Source organism: Eublepharis macularius, chromosome 6 (genome assembly GCF_028583425.1).
Source record: "Eublepharis macularius isolate TG4126 chromosome 6, MPM_Emac_v1.0, whole genome shotgun sequence".
NCBI classification, from domain to species: domain Eukaryota; kingdom Metazoa; phylum Chordata; class Lepidosauria; order Squamata; family Eublepharidae; genus Eublepharis; species Eublepharis macularius.
In genome coordinates, this window is record NC_072795.1 from 114504170 (window position 1) to 114522887 (window position 18718).

An 18718-nucleotide genomic window follows, 5' to 3' on the forward strand; every position below is an offset into this window, starting at 1 on the left:
CAGTAACTGATTTCTTAAATATACATACAATTGAAGCATTTTCACCTTCTTCTGGAAATGATTTTCAGATACTCATACTTCCAGCAAAATAGGAAGAGCACAAAATAGTTTCAATAGTTAGGAAGGGGTTTTATTTTTCCCTTCTGCTAAATTAAAAAAAGTTTGAAAACACTGCACTGGCCTGCTGGAAGAAATCTTCAGGAGATTCTCATTAACAGCAGGTACATGCAGGTGACACCATAGTGGATATACATACACGGCTCCTTTCCCCAGGAATGAGAACGTTTGCTTATTTATAAAAATAGTGTAAGAGTTAAGGACCTTTACTGTATACAATAAATCAAAGCAACACACTCCCAAATGTATCAGTTGCATGCGCTTCAACATGGACCGTCAGGCATTTTGAAAAGTCTCACCTTCTGCTTTACCCTGAATACATCTCTACTAAGGAAGAGTAAGTAGCACACCCTGGCGCGCTTATTGTACCGAACAAGTCCTCTGCTCAATTTACAAACTCACCTCCATGCTCATTTCTATACAATTTGTCAAGGCACCCAAATCACAACTCTTAAAAGCTTAGCTTTAGGCATGAATTTCACACCCCATTCTATTTATTATGCACCTTACAAAGGAGAGTAAGCACATTTCTTGTCATCTCAGGCTCTCTTAGAATTCCAATGATAAAATATATAATTTATACTCGTTTTTCAAAAAAGGCTCCCCTTGACTACTCAGAGAACTTCTTGAATTGCTTTTTCCACCTAACTATTGAAATCAAAAGCGGAAATGAACACTGGTATGCGAGATCATGAATCACCCTGTTACTGCTGAACAGGCAAGAGTCCTAAGTTTGCAGGTAAATCCTGGAATCACACAAGAAGCTGCTTTGGACTGAATCAGACCAATCAAAGTCAAAATTGTCTGTGCAGACTGGCAGTGGGTCTCCAGGGTCTCAAGTAAGGATCTTTCACATCACTGACTACCTAATCCTTTAAAATGGAGATGCCAGGGATTGAACCTGGGTCTTTTTGCACGGCAAACAGCTGCACTACCACTGAGCCATGGTCCCTTCCCCATCAATATGTGCAGAGGAGAATATTAGTTCCTTCACACAGCAGCTCAGGTAGACTAAGCCAGTGGTTTGTTGACAACCATGTCATTTTGCAGATTCCCATCAATGGTTTGGATCTACCGCAGCATTTTTGTTGGGTGGGGAAGAGGGATTTCTATCCATGTAGCGTAACTTCCTCTCCTCCTCCCTCCCCTCCATAGCCCAAAATGCCCCCCAAGGGCAGCATATCAGGGGATATTTGAGCTGCAGCAAGAGAAGAGGCGCGAAAGTTGCCCTCTGTAGACTGAAATCCTCTGTAGACTGAAATGTCCCTAGAAATTCTCCAGTGGATCCATTACCTGAAAGCTGGTGAGACATCGCATAGCTTTACATACATAAAGTTTTGCTAGACTTCCATGTTGCTTTGTAGTATGAAATAGCTCAGGAATTTGCATTTTAAATTTTCCTGGTTTGCTTCAGTTGCTTTAACAGGGCATCAATGTCTTTTTTTCAAATACGGATCGTCCCTTTTCCAGAAATAATCACCAGACACCAATAAACACACATCAAAAAAAAGTTTAATAATGTCACAAATATCCATTTTGCACTAGTATCGTGGCTACTAGTGGGCAATGTAAAAAGACTTTCTACATTGCAAAAAAGCAAGTGATCATGCAGTTCTTCAGAAAGACGCCCACACCCACACACACTTAAAGCTGAGGTTACGGCTTGTGACTCACATTACCATACAACATTCGATCACAGTGTGCCATAATGAATATTGAAATGTTTATCAGCAGCTAGGGCAATCCAGATATTGAGAAATTGAACAGTATGGAAATTCCACCCCCACCTTTTACCAATAATGAGGGCAAGGTCTTGCAAAAAATCATCAATTCATATCCTGGAGAACAGAAGCGCAACAGGCAATAGTTGCTATTGTTTTGGACTCACATACACTTCCTAAGTTTGGCCAAACTCCTCCTCCTCTGAGAAAACAATTACCACATGGCTACCTTCATTGTCTAGCTCAAATTGCAAGCGACCTCATAATTACGATTCGTCTGGTTTATGCACCGAGACACCTTTTCTACTTGGTCTGTTTGGTATTATGTTTATCAGATTGCTTTTCCGGGTGCCTTCATCTTCTTTACTCCACCCTGGTCTGGACTGAAGCCATAATTGTTCCTTGAAGCTAGATCTTTATGAAATTATTATACTCTGGGCTTTTTTTCTGGGAAAAGTGGTGGTGGAACTCAGGGGGTTGCCCTCAGAGAAAATGGTCACATGGCTGGTGGCTCCGCCCCCTGATCTCCAGACAGAGGGGAGTTTCAATTGCCCTCTGCACCACTCACTCCCCTCTGTCTGGAGATCAGGGGGCGGGGCCACCAACCATGTGACCATTTTCAAGAGGTTCCGGAACTCCCTTCCACCACGTTCCAGCTGGGAAAAAAGCCCTGATTATACTGCTCTAACTATATATTGTGAAGTCTGATTCTGAAGTTGATGCCACTTTACAAGTCATTTGTGTTCATTTCCAGAATATCATTGGTATAATTTGGCTTCCCTAAAATCACTGTGGATTTGCAGCATCAAGTGGAATCCACTGATGTTAATGGAAGGAGATCTTTTCCTTTTTTGCCCTGAGCCAGTCTGGCTATAGACTCAGAGTGATGTCAAATTCTACGTACACAGAGTACATTAAAAAGTCTTGTCATATGAGGATATGAGGATTAGCCATCGAAACCATTTTTTCCCAGAAGACACATCCATGAATTGGACCCAAGAGAAATCCAGTATTCAGATACAGCTAATGAAATGTTGCAGTCAGCACATGACATTTCCATCCCCAGCTGCTCGCAGGATTGCTTCACGAAGTCTATCAATGAGCTAACGAAGTTACATTGGAAGTGGCCTTCAAAGTCAGAAGGTGGGAACAAAAGACCCTCTCAAATCCAAATTCTATGGAATATGCCAAACCAAGATCAGGACATAGAAATGCATGACTTTTTCTTGACTAGAGATTTGGATTACCCCAGGCCAATCATTTACTTGATTTTACTCGCAAAGACTTGCCTTTGAAACAATATGTCTCATTTGGAAATAACATCAGTCACCAAAACCATGGGAAATATTGATGTGATATTAGATGTATAGGAAGAGTCTCCCCCTCCCCAACCCCATGACTGAATGTGAACAGAGGACAATTCAGCTTGTTAAGAGAAATCCAACGATAGAGACTTACATAAGCATACAGTGCTTTCCAACAGCTGTGAAAGCTCTCTGGTTGTTTGAAAACTGAAATAATGTTATGCAAAAATCCAGAGGGGAAGCTCTAAGTACCCTTTGCATAAGCATCTGTCTCATGTTCAGGCAGATAGGTGGGTCTAGGTATTTACCATGGATGTAGTAGCAGCTGGAAAGAATACACTGGACACCCACTCTTGTTCACATATCTGGTGGTAATTTTAGACCTCAATTTATAAACTTTCTTTTGACATTTGTTTAAATTATAGATCCTTTTTTATGACCTACACATAGGGAATATACCAAAAAGGGCAGAAAAAAGACACATGTAGACGAGGGTTCAGAGCTGGGAGATATTATCAGCAACAACACGCTCTATTCAGTATCCTATTTTATTTTCAACTCTTCATAAAGCAGTGGGTTTGGGGGGGGGGGTAGGGGTCCTTGCCAGTTCAGACTACAGAGCCACTGCTTTACAAGAAAGTGCGCGGAAGGCAGAATTCGCCGGTGCTGCAGAGGAGTTCAGTTATGCTCAGCATCACGGAGCCTATATCCCACTGCAGTGATGAGGGCAGCCCCTTTGCCACTGCCGTCTTCGGAAAGAAGGAATGTCACGTCACATTTGGGTGCCAGGTCCTTTACAGTTTGGTGCATGACCTTTGAAAAGCTATGGAAGACAAAATGGAAGGTTTAGTAGGCATTTCCCTCACCGGTTCACAGATAGCAACATCACTGAAGGTTTCTCAGATTCCCCAAACATGTTTGTTCTTACAGCTTCCTACTTTGCTGTGTCAGAAGCACACAGAAAGAGAACAGTCAGCCCAGGACTCTCCTTGCAGCCCATGTAAACAGAGTCACCTATTCACTACGGATGCAGCGGGCAACAGGTGACAGAGGAAAGCCAGAAGCTGCTGTGGTGCAAAGTGAATTCCTCCTTATAACTTCCATCCACTCAACCCCCAGTTACCAAGTATAATACCTTGCAGAAAGGCCTGAGGTTCTTGGAGCTACTGCAACAGGAACACTGCAGGAAACAAACTTAACTTTCCCTGTTAAGAAGTTGAATTCCTCACTGGAAGAGCGAGCTGATGCTACGCAGTGTTCTATGTCTCTTTGAATGTGCATACCTCTGCTTCACTGCTATCAGTTTCTTCTTAAGAGATTCATTGCAGAGAAACTCAACAAAAGTAAAGTTCAGTATTGTCTATCCACACAGGAAGCAGCTCTCCCAAGTCTCCCATCGCATTGCCTGCGACCGGATCTTTTTAACCGAAGATGTTCGAGGGTGACCCTGTGTTCGTCTGCATGCAAAGTAGATGCTCTGCCACTAAGCCATGGCCTGTCCCCTGTAAGATCTACCCCACTGCAACTCTTTGTGGCACTTCTGACAAGAAGCCTGCTCCTTGCAGCCCCGCCCACAGTCCTCATGCTCCTCCCAAAGCTACACTGAGCCATACCGGCTCCTTGCACCACCATGGAGGATAGCAAACCAACAAAAGGAACCCCCGGCTATACAGACAACACAAGTACAACAACCAGGGTCACAAAAATTAATCATGCAAGGTTGATATAAATTTTTGTATTAAATCCAAAGTGCAACAGTGCAGAGGTGCAATATATCTCAAACAAGATTTAAAGTGCATATATATACAAGAAGAGGTAGTCTATCGGGTAGACAATAAATATATTTCTATATACAATGAATATTCTGGTGGTGGGAGAGTGTAGACAGATGGAAAGATGCACACAGGAAATGTCCATATGTCCAAGAGTGGAAAAAGGACGTGTCCAGAGACACCTAGCCGACGGGCTACAGCTTGCTATTTCCAATTCCCGTTTCGGTCTTTCTTCATCCTGGGCTAGACTCTATGGACTATAAATAAAATTAACCCATCAGTAATAAGCATTATACACAGCCTGACCAATGTAGCTACTGGTTTACAATCTAGGCAATTTTGCTCTGTCATCCACCATGGAGGATGACAGAGCAAAACCCTTGCTATGTTCTTTGCCCACAGCATTCCAAACACCTACTGGCCATGGATGGAAAAAAAATTTTATAACTGTTCATAGAGCTCCAAACTTCAGGTTGTACTTGCTCCAAAAGAGACACAGAGAGTAGGAAACGTAAACTTTTCAACACTTACTGTGGATGAAGTTTATATAGGGTACCATCTACTCCCACAGTTATATCCAGATGGTCTAATCCTCGGTTCTCTCTTATTTTGTCTACTACAGCTGCCATTCCAGCTCCACACAACTGGGCAGCCCTTCGCGACACTGCCCCACACACGGTCTTGACTATGATACTGTCATCACAGGTGCTGTTTAGACCCAGCTGTTGGAGGATTGTGCGGACCTGAAGCAGTGCTAACCTATCACTGTGGAGAAAAACCAACAAAGCAGATCTTTGAGCTTGTTTCCAGATGAAGCCTTTGCATTTCGGGTCTGGCACCAAGCACCAAGGCAATATATTTTCACAGTTAAAGCATCAGCAAAATTGAGACATAAAGCTCACATCCTTCTACAGCCAGATGCTGGCATGACTCATTACAAATATAGTACAAATCTTATTTAAGATCTTATTTGATGATTCTTCTCAAGAAGGTTGGAACACATTGGGATTATCAAGAACAGATTTATGAGCAGATTTTTATTATTTGGCCATAATCATATGTCTATCACTTTAGGTTTTGCCATTTCTCATACGATATAATTAACACTTCCAACGAATCAAGAAAAGTTTTAAGCAACCTAGACTCCTCCGTATGGATACTGTGAATTTTGTTTGTTGGTTGGACTTCATAATAATAACAACAGCAACAATAACATTCAGGACAACTTAATGCCCACTCAGAGCAGTTTACGAAGTGTGCTATTATTATCCCCACAACAATCACCCTATGGTGGGTGGGACTGAGAGAGCTCTGAGAGAGCTGTGACTGACCCAAGGTCACTCTGCTGGCTTCAAGCAGAGGAGTGGGGAATCAAACCTGGTTCTTCAGATTAGAGTCCTGCCGCTCTTAACCACTACAGCAAACTGGCTCTCAGACTATAATCAATGAGTTGATCAAGGATATGTTTGGATTGTATCATGCAACTCAAACAGCTGCCAAACACTAAGTCTGCCGCCTCCTCTTGGTCAGAAGCCAACTCACAGTTGATATAGGGATCAAAAGGGTGTAGGGCTCTGATTCACCACCACCCTTAAGCAAAACAGCTACACAGGGAAACTGCAACAAGGAAAGGGGAAAGAGCTCATTTCTCTTCCTTCCCCTCCAAGCTGGGTGAGGACAAAAGCAAAAGGGAATGGAGAAAGAGCTTGTTTTGCTCCTTTTCTCTGCAGCCCAAACAAACCGCTTTGGGTGGGGAGAAGAGAAAGGAAATGCCTGTCAAATTTTCTGCATCTCAGCAAGGAAGGCAGTCGAGTTTCCAGGATGGGAAATCAAAAGAATCTGGCTCCTGATTTCCCACCTACCCCCTCCCAAAAAATGCTGGCTACAGAACAAAATTTCCCCTAGCAGATCAGAAGTAAACTTCAGCTAATCCCTGATAGCTGCAAGTTGCCTGTTTCTGTGAATAAACACACACATGTTGTGAACAGCTGAATAGCCCATCTACTAACTGGCCGCCTGATCATTACTGGTGAACAAGAAGTGAGCCAAACTGGCAGGTATCCAAGCACCCCTAATCCTGCCTCAGTGTATTTAGCGATCTCCAATTAAACACTTCTAGCATTCAAATTTAACATTATGGAGAAGGAATCATCATGCCGAAATGTTCACTGCTTAAACACAGAAAGGATCAAACCTTCCTCTATTGACCCACCTGAGCTTGTTTGAATTATCCCGTCTGCTTCATCTTATTTGCATCAATGGCAGTATGAAAACCCCTAAGATTAAAAACGCTGCCTCTTATACTTGAAGGGAACCTTTTCCTTTGCACTTTACCAATCTTAACTCTTGTAGGGTTACTTGTGCACGCATTATGTGCATTTTGGATTGATGGAACTGGAGAGGTTTATCCCACTAAACTAGAAACACTTAATGAAGGAGCAACTGTGCTGGAGGCCGGGCTGCTATGGTCCTGTTTTCTCTCTCCCTTTACTCTGAAGAAAAATATCACTATAGGAACACTAAGGGCCAAGCTAGATGTGCAGTTACACAGCAGCTTTGGGGAACAGCTGTTAAAAATAAAGGACAGCCCAAACAGCCTCAGAATGCCTCCCTGGGGGAGGAGGGGCTCATTCGTGTCCTCCCCCAAGCCATTTTCCCCTGTCAAAAGAGCAGGGGAGGGAGGTTTTCCCCCTATTTTTTCTGCTCCACGTGGAATATTCTATGCACAAGGAGCAGTAAAAACAGGGAGGAAGTCCCCTCATGCTATTGTGACGTGAGAAAACAACTTGAGGGAAAAGCCCCTCCTTCCCCCATGGAGGCATTCTGCGGCTGTTTGGTCTTTCCTTTATTTTTTAACAACCATTTACTTTTTAAACTGCTGCGTGGCTGCAGAAACTCGAGCTGGGTCTGGCGAACCCAGAGCCAAGACTTTAAAAACCTGCATGTCTAGAGAGACCCTTAGTGGCAGAGCAGAGGTATTACAGCACCACCAAGGGATGTATATGTTTGCAATAAAAAGGAAGCTCATTTTGAAAGCGAACCCTTAGATCACTACTCCCAAAAGCTAGAAAACACAAAAAACACATACACACTGATATGCAGCATTACTGTCATGCTGTCAAGTAAGACTGCTGAGAAAGAAAGTTGTTATTAACATAGCTTGATAACAAGAAGCCCTAGTCCAGGAATATCTAGATCACTCACCTCTCAATTTGGGAAAGGAATTTGGTTTCAAAAATACTCCTAGTTTTTAGCGCTTCTGAAATCTGACCTCTGAAGAGGAAGCCTCTTTTTGTGAAATCAATCAAAATGTTGCGGACAATTTCCCCCAAGTACATTCCACTGATCATCTTCTCATACCTACAACCATAGATGGAAACACTGGTTCAGAAAGGAGGGAGCCACAATGCTCATAGCCTGGAGCCCTGGGCCGGCATTTAATTCTTGATCATGGAAAGCCTTTGTTAAATGTCAAGGGGAGTTTTCCTTGAGTAAGAGCAGGGAACAATATCAACAAGACAATGAAACTAAAAATAGGTCCACTGTTATGTGCAATGGACTGTTATGCACAGTTATGTGCAGTGGACTTCCCCTACAATGAAACAGGAGGGTGGCAAGAGAAGAGGCCAAACTTGCCCTTCCTTTCTCTTACTATGTGGATACCGACATGCTCATTACAGCTCCGTCAGTATCAGATGAACGTCTATGTAGGCTCTGTGTCAATATTACCAGTTTGGGGGGGGGGGGAATAGGGGAGTTACTTCCCTTAGTTCTGGGGGGTGGGGAGCTGCCTCCACACACACAGAATACATGAGGAAGCATTGCCAGAGGCTGTATTTTTTGTCTTGGACACATGACGTTGTCTTAGATGATCAAGGTCAGTATCATCTATACTGACCGGAAGTGGCTCGCCAGGATTTCAGGCCTTTCATATCTTTTATATCACCTGTTCCCTGATCTTTTTTAACTGGAGAAGCCAGAGGTTGAACCTGGGACCTTCTGCATGCAAAGCAGAAGCTCTACCACTGAGCCACAGCCCCTCCCATATTTAAGCAGTAATTACCTTTGCTTGCCACAGTTCAATGAGTATTCATCAACAGCTTTGTCATAGATTGTCCTGATATCATCTAGGCATCCATTGTCCCCAAAGGCACCCCACTCCATGTTCACACACATCTTTCCTTGCTCTCCCTCGACCATCTCTATGTTTCTCATTTCCTCCATATAGCATGCATTGCTACCAGTTCCTAGAATGAGAAAATATTTCAATTCAAGGGCAGAACTGTATATCTGTCCATCATGAGGTCACTGAGGGCAAATGAAGGCAACTGAGAGTAAAAACAATGTTTCCTGGATCAGCCACATGGGCAATCTAAGCCAACTGGAAATCACATGGTGACTAAGAGAAATGGCAAGTTGTCATGTCAGATTGTTGAAGGGGAAAAAAGCGTTTGTTGACACACCTCGATAATGACAAGCCCTATATTCAGGGATATCTAGTTTACTTAGATTTGCATTTGTGCTGGCATCATTTGGGAAAAATGATTCCAGAGTGAAGGCTTTCACCTCATTTTGAGGCAATCACTCAAAAATGCTGAAAAAAGGGGGCTCTAAATCATGAATTTTTTCAGCAAAGCTGAAAACATACTACTTTTGAGTGACTTTTCAAAGGCTTCCTGCCCTTTTGCCTCAGCCCTATTTTCTTCCCTCAGGAAAAACTTCTGAGGTAGATTAGGTTGAGCATTTATGGTCACTAGGTGGCCTTACAAAAGTCACAATCAAACAGGGATGTGTGTCCACATTTTCAATTTACACACTTTAGTGTCCTCTTCTCCTTGAGTTTTCTAAACATGGTAGAAGGCCCTATCAGAATCCTTAACGGCATGGCTGTTTAGGCAGAACTGTACCACTATCAAATTCAAATTAGTTAGAGAATGTTGCACTTGCTACCATACACCTTTTTAAAGAAACAGTCTTGAAAAAATATCACTCCTGAAGTAGCAAAGACTACTCAGAATGGATTTAGCACAATTACAAAATGGAACAAAAGCTCTGATCAGATCAGTAATCGCCCTTTTCCCTTCTTGTCTGGTGCTCAAAGACAGTGCGAATAGAGTGCTGCAGACCAAAATACTTAACTCACATTACATGGTTCTAGCTAATAATATGACCAAAACTGCCTTATACCAGGTTAGATCATAGTCCATCTGCACCAGTATTACCTGTTCCAATTGGCAGTTGCACTCCAGGCTCTCAGACTGGGGTTTTCCCCAGCTCTACTAAGTGGAGATGCCAGGATTGGACCTAGGACCTTCGGTATTCATACCATGTGCCCCTCCGTCATTGAACTGTTTGACAGAATCTGTTTCAGCATCAAATTCTTCTTGCGTTTTCCAACAGGATGCCACTTGCTTGGCACCAGACTTGCCTCTTGAAGCAGTATTAGTAAGAGATCTCGTCGCCATCAGGATTCTTCCAATGCAATCCTATGAAAAGTCACTCCATTCTAAGCCCACTGATTTCAATTCGCTTAGACAGGAGTAATTCTGCACAGGAACGTACTGTTAAATTTTGCAACTACATGGCTGGTGTAACTAACAGCAAAAATGTTCCTCAGAGCAATCTGGAACTGGTGAAATCACTCTTTAACATCTACGTGGATTTTTAAATAACATTAAAAAAATCAAATGAAAGAACAAGCTCATACCTACAATGAGTCCAATTTCACAGTTTGGCTCTTCATAGGCACAAGTCATCATTGTCCCAACCGTATCATTCACCACAGCCACAACATCTAAGTCAAATTCCTTCGGGAGAAACAATATGATACCACAATGCCTTTTCTTGCAGTGCATCAAATCAACAGTCAGTCTCTATTACAATGCAGGGGAACTAGCCTATATTTGCTATTTAATAATACCTGAATACAACAGTTTTGTTCTGTATAGGAGCAACTGAATACATGCCAGTGTCCAATCTCAGAAGTATGTTTCAGCAAATACCTACTGCAGTATCATTGTTATATAAAAATAGATGCCTCTACTTCTTATTTCCACCTATCTTCTATGGGGATACATTTAAATTTGTTTTATGTAACCACACGGCTACATTAGTACATCTTTTGGGGACGCTTTTACACAGCAACCAAAAAAGAGAAGATCACTGGGGCCGTTTTTTAAAAACTTTTATTTAGAAGAGAGTCACTCCTTCTTTGCACACTCGATATTACAAATAACAACTAGAGATGGGCACGAACCGGAAAAAAACCCGAACCATGTGGTTCGTGGTTCGTCAAATTTCACAAACCACGAACAACGAACTTTCACGAACCTGCCCCTGGTTCGTGAACCGGTTTGTTTGGTTCATGAAAACATCACATCCAGGTCAGAAAATCATCACTTCCGGGTCAGCAGAAGGTCTGCAGGAAGTCCATCCCCTGTTGCCTACGAAACCAATTGACTGGCACCAGGTTGTCTGCAGTGAGGAACCAAAAAACGAACCAAACGAACCAGCCTAAAGTTCGTGGTGGTTTGTCAGAAATGGGCTCTGACGAACCGTAGTTCGTAAACCACAAACCGGCCTGGTTCGTGCTTAATTTTGGTTTATGTTTCAGTTCGTGCCTATCTCTAATAACTCAGGAAAATTCTAGAAAAATAAATGAAACAGAAGTCCAGTGGAACCAAAACTAACAAAATTTGTCCCAGCTTAAGCTTTCATGAATCCAGCATCTTATGAAGTAAGCTCTAACTCATAAATGCTGGAATAAATTCTGCTAGTTTCTAAGGTGCCAGTGGATGTCTGTTCTGTTTTGCAACTCCGAAAAGCCAAGCATATAATCAAACCATACGTATGTACAAAAGGTTCAAATTTCTGATGATATCTTTGTTTCAAAAATGCACAAGTGGAAGGGATCAGGAGAAGTCCAGACGCAACTGATTAAAAAAAACATTGCATGTAGTTTGGTCAGCACTGTTATTTTTTCCCTTATGACAGAGAAACTAAGCACTAATCCCACAATTTTCTCAACTACTATATCTTCCAAGCAACCTAGCAAAAAGTACTACCGGTTCCATTGGCAGGTTATATTGTATCTCTTCTGATGTGCTAATCTGTGTAATTTTGCTTTTACAAAATTGTAATAATAACCATCATTGCATTTCTGTTAATTGGAATATACAATATAACATAAAGACATTTTTACCAAAGCTAAAATGGAATTACTTCTGCCATATAATACATTGCCACTTACTATCTGGAATTAATCCAATCTTTTGTTCCCATTTTTAAGTTTTAATAAAGGTATAGTGATGTATTAATAGTTATATTACAAACCTGGCCTACAAGCCTTTAGACCCATTGTATTACTTACATACCAATATGAATTTCATACGATAAAAAACGTCATACCATACTAACAACAACAATAGAATCCTACATCTTACATATTTGTAGACCAGAAACTTTTTTTGAATCATCCACAAGAATAAGAAAACAATATAGCTTTGATTAAATAGGAGGATCTACATTGTTTGACCAATTTCCTTATGCATATTTTAACTTTCAGAAACGTACCCTATTTTTACTGATGCAAAAGAGGTATATGTGAAGATGTACCAGTTACTCAAGATCAATAGTACAAAATGATGACCACCACCTGCTAACTTTATTCTAAGGAGTCAAACAAAACCCTCACCTCTCTTCTTTTAATTCCTTCCCGTAGCAAATTAACAACATCCTCTCCTTCACAGTCAGTAGCCTTAAAACCTTTGGTCCAATTCAGAAGGATGCCCTGAAAAGTAAAGAGAGATTCTATTTCTGACTTCATTCATTATGGTACCAGACTCAGCTGGAGCCAGCTGCCCCTACGGCATCCAGAAGCAATACTGGATCTAGTCAGCAGATGGCACCAGAAACTCATCCACGAAGATCAAAGTTAACAGTCACTCTACACATTACTTCTTTTAAGAGTCCTCCACGGCCAATCCGGTGTTATGTGCAAACACACATCATCTCGGGGATTGGATTCTATTAAAAAAACAGCATGCAAATAGGCTCAAGAAAGTTGCCACCGGGGGGAGGGAAAGCTCCTGCCCTTCTCCCAAGCTTCCCCCCTCCCCTGTCCCGTGCAAAAACAGTGCAGGGAAGGAGAGTTTTCCCCTTTGTGCTACTGCACATGCACACAATACCTCCACGTGAAGCAATAGAAATGGGGGAAATGTCTCCCCTCCATACTGTTTTTGCCCACCACAAATGGCAGCCAATGAAGTGGAGCAGGGATGGGGAAATGTATAACGATATCATGCTTCTTCTTTCACTACGTTACCGAGGATATGCAGGTCAATGGCAGTTACTCCTTCCTCGTAGCATCTCATTTGGACCTTGACTTGATCATCATTTTGAGCACACACACACACACACACGTTAATTGTTCAGGATTTCCTCTATCACTGATTAGGGACAGCATGCAAAACATTTGCCGCACACTATTTGTTATTATAAATACATGTCAAATGAAGAGGGGCCCAGTTTGTGTCATGCTTCTGTCAATAATCGGGGAGGGGGCATAGAGGCCAAGTATTCTACCCAGAAATCTGAAAGCCTGAGATTGGAGATTTTCCTGATCCTACCAAGCGTTTGATTAAGCAAGTAAAGAGATGGCTACAGGGTGGGCTACAAATATTCTAGCATGCATCTTCTCAGCCAATAAACTGCAGCTTAAAATATGCCATCAAAAGATATATTGAAAAACTGAATTATATAATAACAAAAAGAAAAACAACTTACAGCGTCTAAACTTGTCTGTTTGCAAGGGAAAGAGAATGTAAAGCCCAGGGGCAGTCGGGCGCCTTTTATTCCCATGTAATCCAGGAAATCCGAGATGCAGGAAACGATGTGATCAAACAGCTTTTTAGAAAAGAAAGTCTGCATCAGTACACATTGTTTTAAGGATACATGCTCAGCAGTCTTTGAGCAGCAACAATTTTGTAAAACAAAATCCAGAACACTTAAAGAAGTTCACCTCTTCTCCAGTCCCCAGCATGACCTCTACGGGAATTGCATATATTTTATTGTGCATCTCCACCATTCTCCTTTTTCCGCTTCGAATCTTCACAAGCAAAACTCTAAAGTTCGTTCCTCCAAGATCCAGAGCCAGAAAGTCCCCATTTTCTGCCAAGAAAACATTCAACAGGTAAGAATTTAGGAATAAAGCAGGCCACGCCTTCACTCTTGTTTCACACAAATTTGCTTAAGGTTGTGGGTCTCTTTAAGAGATTTTCTGTAAATAACAGAATGGTAGATAAGGGGAAACTAAGACATTAAAAAATTCTTTTATGAGACAACAGATTCTGAAAATGCTAAATTTACTGATCTATACACACTAAAAGTGGAAAACTTGCCAGCAGAGGGTTCTCCACCTCCAATGAAAGGATGCACTCTTTCAAAGCAGCATCAATGCTGCTTTTAAAAATTACATTGAACAAAATAGAAGAGAGAGGTCTCTTCCCATCACAAACAAAAGGATGAATACTTTAATATGGAAGAAATGAGATCAAAAGGAATGCCCACCAGAAAGTATCTGAAAGTAACAGAATGAGTCCCTTACTCTGCAAGCTATAGACAAGACTTCCCAGCAACTCTGCTTGTATGTGTCGGCTCCAGATGAAGCCAGAAGCTACACTCAGAGTTCTGTCATTCTCAATGAAGGACAATGCAAAAGTAGGCAGAAACTTAATTTCATTCTTCCATGGATGAACTGGGATAGCAGAGTGGCTAATAGATTGACTAAACTATAGTTCAGGAATGCCAGGATTCATATCTCACCTCTGCCATCAACTTACTAGGTGACTTCAGGCAACCGTATGCCATAAGGGGATAAAATGACTCTACTGGATTGTTGTAAAGATTACAGCCGACTGTAAGTTACATGAAGAGTTCTGAACAACTGAAAGCACTATACTAATGCGAAGTATTATTATTTTCTCTTTCTGATGGGCTTGTGCTCTCTGTATCTGTGGAGGTAAGATCCATAATAAGATCCGTAATGGAACATCGTCAATAGATCTAATGTATTCAAAATCTATTCAGCTGTATGATTTGGGCCAAGAACTTTCCAAAGGAGGGGAAAGCACCAGCATGTATTTGTATGCACAAAGTACCTCCCTTCAAACTTCTCTTCTGAAAAATTCTCACACTTAATCAGCAAACTTCTTTTTGAACTTGGGGGAGGTTTAAGAGTAATTTGTGGAGGAGGACAATATGGAGGGGTGCCTTCTGAAAGCGTAGCTTGTGGGGGGGGGGAGAAATATGCACAGAAAGAGCGCAGCCCCGACTATGGAGTTTTGGTTTCCTCACTTTGCAAAAATCTCACTAGACTAGAAAAATATTGGGCAGCCTATAAGTAACGCCACTTTCAAAAGGAGAGCGATCACCTGTCCCATCTGGTGTGCTGCGAACAAAAGTAGGCAGCATTTTGACTTTGGCATGGTCGTGGGATTTCTTCCGGAGGCCAGCCTCTATCTCCAGCCGCATCCTCTTCTTCACCTGCAGCAGCTGCTCGTTCGTGAGCTTGAACTCAGCCAGGGTGGCATCAATGTGCCGATGCTGCTCGGCCAACCTGTAGGCTACCGCCGTCACCATGGCAGCACCTTTCCCACTGCCACTCTCGGACAGCAGAAACCGTACATCCGAGTCGGGCACTAAGCGCCTCACTGTTTTGTGCAGCCGCCTAGAGTATCTGCAGAAAGAAAACCATAGTACGAATGTGAGCCGCCTTTAATTCTAGGGAAACATTTACTAGATCAGGCCAACTATATAGCAGTAGTCTGTCTGACAATAGGCAGCGTCTCATGATACACAAGCTGCATACAAAGGCACAGAGCTATCTAGCCCAATACATGAGTGGCTGGAAGGGTGTGGGAGGCAATTTGCTGAAGCCTAATCCTACAACACATGGATAACTTCATCCCATTTCAGGTGCTCTGATCTCATATACTGGGAAAGTGTGCAATGCTTGATCCTCTTGGCATGCACAATAACCCTTTTCTACGGAACAGGAAACACACATATTTTCCATATGATCCACAGTATGCGCCACTTGAGTCTGAATTTTCAAGAGTATGTGTTTGCACATACTGAAGCTGCACGACATTGCACGATTGCTGTGTCACTCACAACAGCAATCATGTATACCGAGGATTGCATGTAGCATTCCTCTCATCATATGCAACATGAAAAGGGCTACCTTCACAATGGAATCACACAGGTCAACTGAATGCCTCAGTTCCTTCTCAAGCCATCCACCACTCTACAGGCTGACAACTCACTCTGCTAGAACATTAAATTCAAAAAGAATAGCAATCGCCACTTAGAGTAAAACAGAGAGATATGGCAGATTCAGACTGGGACATCATAACACCTTAATCCTAAACAAAGCTACTTGGAAGTAAAGCTCAAACATAATAATAATATCCTCTATTGGGCCTTTAAATATAACTTAACACGGTAAACATTTCACTGCGAATGGCTCTGCATGGCTGAGACAATGCTGAAATGACCCAGCACTGGGCTGGGGTCTGACTGCAATCACTGAATTACTAAAAATGTCAAATTCTAAGATCCACTCAAGTGGTCCCGTTTGCGGTTGTCCCATTTTAATGTTACCTCAGCTGCCTGGGAGCCACTCACAGAAGAGCTGTGCCAGTGCAGCTAGGCTAACACTGAGGGGTCCTACTGCAAAGGAAGCATTAGCCACTAATTTGGGGGAAACTAAAATTGGCAGTTGGCTATATGACCAAATCAAGCCAGAGTATTAAAAGTAAACACTGACAAGTGAGCCCAAGGACCTCTCATGCACAGTTTCCAACAGTATCTTAAAAGAGGCCAATTCTACATGTTGTGAGAAACGGGACTAAGTAGATTTTATGAGGGCCAGAGGAAAAGCTAAAAATTCAATATGAACCAGTAAAAACAATTTGGCTTAAAGCTTCAGATGCTGAAAAATGATATGGCCCTAAGTTGGCCAAGACGAGGAAACCTCGAGGTATATACTCCTCACCAAAGCCTGGAGCTTTAGCTTGGACTGCGGCTTTGAAAAACGTAAAATAAGGAGAAGGTAGATTTGGGATCAGAGTGGCAGCACCTCACTGACCAATTGCTTACCGCTTTGGTAGTCAGAGGCTACAACCCTAAGCAAAGATAGTTTGCAGTTAAGATCTACGGAAAGCAATTACCCCCAAGGAAAAGCGGGGGGAGGAGGAGAGCAACACTGACTCGTCAACCCGTAAACTGCAGCAATTGTACTTCAACCTGCTTAGTCTTAATTGCTTCAAATTCACATTTGTAGACTGGATTTCAATGTAATGAAGCCAAACTTAGCCCACGTATTTTGTTAGGTGGTCTGTGGACTGCACTTGTGACTGTGAGGGAGCCCAGGATCCAGCTGCTGTCCAGAGTCAACGGGGTTTGGAAACAGGGCACTTCTCTTATTTTTGACATTTTATTATGAACTCAGATTGCCCAATACAAGACATCGAGTGGAGGATACCCTAAGGATGGACTCACATATTGACTTATAATTCCTTGCAAAGCTGTCCGCTACTACGCATTCATGTGAGAGGAGTCATTTCTGGTCACACACAGAGATGCCACCACATCATATCACTTCAGTGGTGTGCCATTGCTCTGCATGGTATTAGAAATTACCCCCTTGCATGTTCATGGCATAAGATAACGCACCTGGAAAGAAATAATGTGGATAATCTCATGACCCAGACATGGGAGAATCCACTTTCTGTCAGCCACGTGCAGCAAGTGTTTGCAAGTACTGTCTACTGGAAGAGTCTGTCCCTACTAAGCATGTGCCAGAGAAACAGACTGGCCAGAACTGGTTCCTTAGCCACTTCTGAACATTCTATACTGTGATGTTAAAGGAAACCCGCTCTCTTATCTGTATCAAATGTTCTGTTTACTTAGATCAAGTCCTAAGCACATGTCCAAATGCCAGCTCGACGTGCTACATGTCTGACCTTTGCAAGAGACGATCCCTAACAGGTGCCCAAGGATAATTATGGAAACCATACAGAAACTCACTGTGGATGCATCTTGTAAAGAGAGCCATCAACCCCCACTGTGGTGCGGAGACGGCCAACTCCCTTATTGTCCCGAAGCTGATTCAGGATGGCTCCCAAAGTAGCAGCCACCAGGTTTGCGGAGCGGAAAGAAACAATTGTGCACACATGTTGGACAGCAATGCAGTCTTCATGGGAGGGCTCGACCCCAAGACGTGTCAATACCTCTTTGGCTTTATTCAAACCTTCCTTGCTCCTTTAAAAAAAAAGGGAATTAGGAGACTGAAATCTATGATGAATTTCTAAAAGTCATGGTTAAATAACACAATCCTATGAGAAGTTCCCGGGAGCCCAGGCAGGGAGAGTGAGGACAACCAGGAGGGGATCAGACCAGAGGGAGAAAGCCCAGGAAGCAGGGACAAACAGCCAGCCAGCAGCAAGACAGCAGCCTTACCTACAGTAGAGGAAGGGCAGCACAGGGCCACACCCCAGCCTGGAAGCAGTCTAGAAGGAATCAGCCAGAACCAGGTGGGGCTGAGAGCAAAGCAGCCACAGGTGTGGCTGCCTAGGACAGCCAAGGGCATGGCTAGGGTGGTGCTGGGAACGTGGCTGGCAGGTGGAGCCAGGAATGGGTGAAGGGATATAAGAAGTCCATCCACAGGGCGGGGTGGGTTGAGTAGGAGTGAGGAGGAGGTTAGAAGAGTGAGGGAGAGCTAGAGAAAAGGAACAGCGAGCAA

The 18718-nt window shown here is 42.7% G+C and overlaps 1 protein-coding gene and 1 non-coding gene across 2 annotated transcripts in view; both read right to left on the bottom strand.

Annotated features, from left to right (window-relative positions):
- Window positions 1-1607: 1607 nt before the first annotated feature.
- The window catches only part of HK1 (hexokinase 1), a 46182-nt gene continuing 29071 nt past the window's right edge, over window positions 1608-18718 (bottom strand). The window contains exons 9-18 of the mRNA XM_054983060.1: window positions 18004-18237; window positions 15345-15649; window positions 13934-14082; window positions 13699-13818; window positions 12608-12703; window positions 10622-10721; window positions 8978-9161; window positions 8119-8274; window positions 5446-5679; window positions 1608-3965 (exon numbers count right to left, since the gene is read on the bottom strand). Of these exons, the coding sequence (XP_054839035.1) occupies window positions 3821-3965; window positions 5446-5679; window positions 8119-8274; window positions 8978-9161; window positions 10622-10721; window positions 12608-12703; window positions 13699-13818; window positions 13934-14082; window positions 15345-15649; window positions 18004-18237 (1723 nt within the window). The 3' untranslated portion in view covers window positions 1608-3820. The remainder of the gene's footprint in view (window positions 3966-5445; window positions 5680-8118; window positions 8275-8977; window positions 9162-10621; window positions 10722-12607; window positions 12704-13698; window positions 13819-13933; window positions 14083-15344; window positions 15650-18003; window positions 18238-18718) is intronic.
- Window positions 8883-8957, bottom strand: TRNAA-UGC (transfer RNA alanine (anticodon UGC)). The gene has a single exon. It is a non-coding gene; the product is annotated as a tRNA-Ala (tRNA).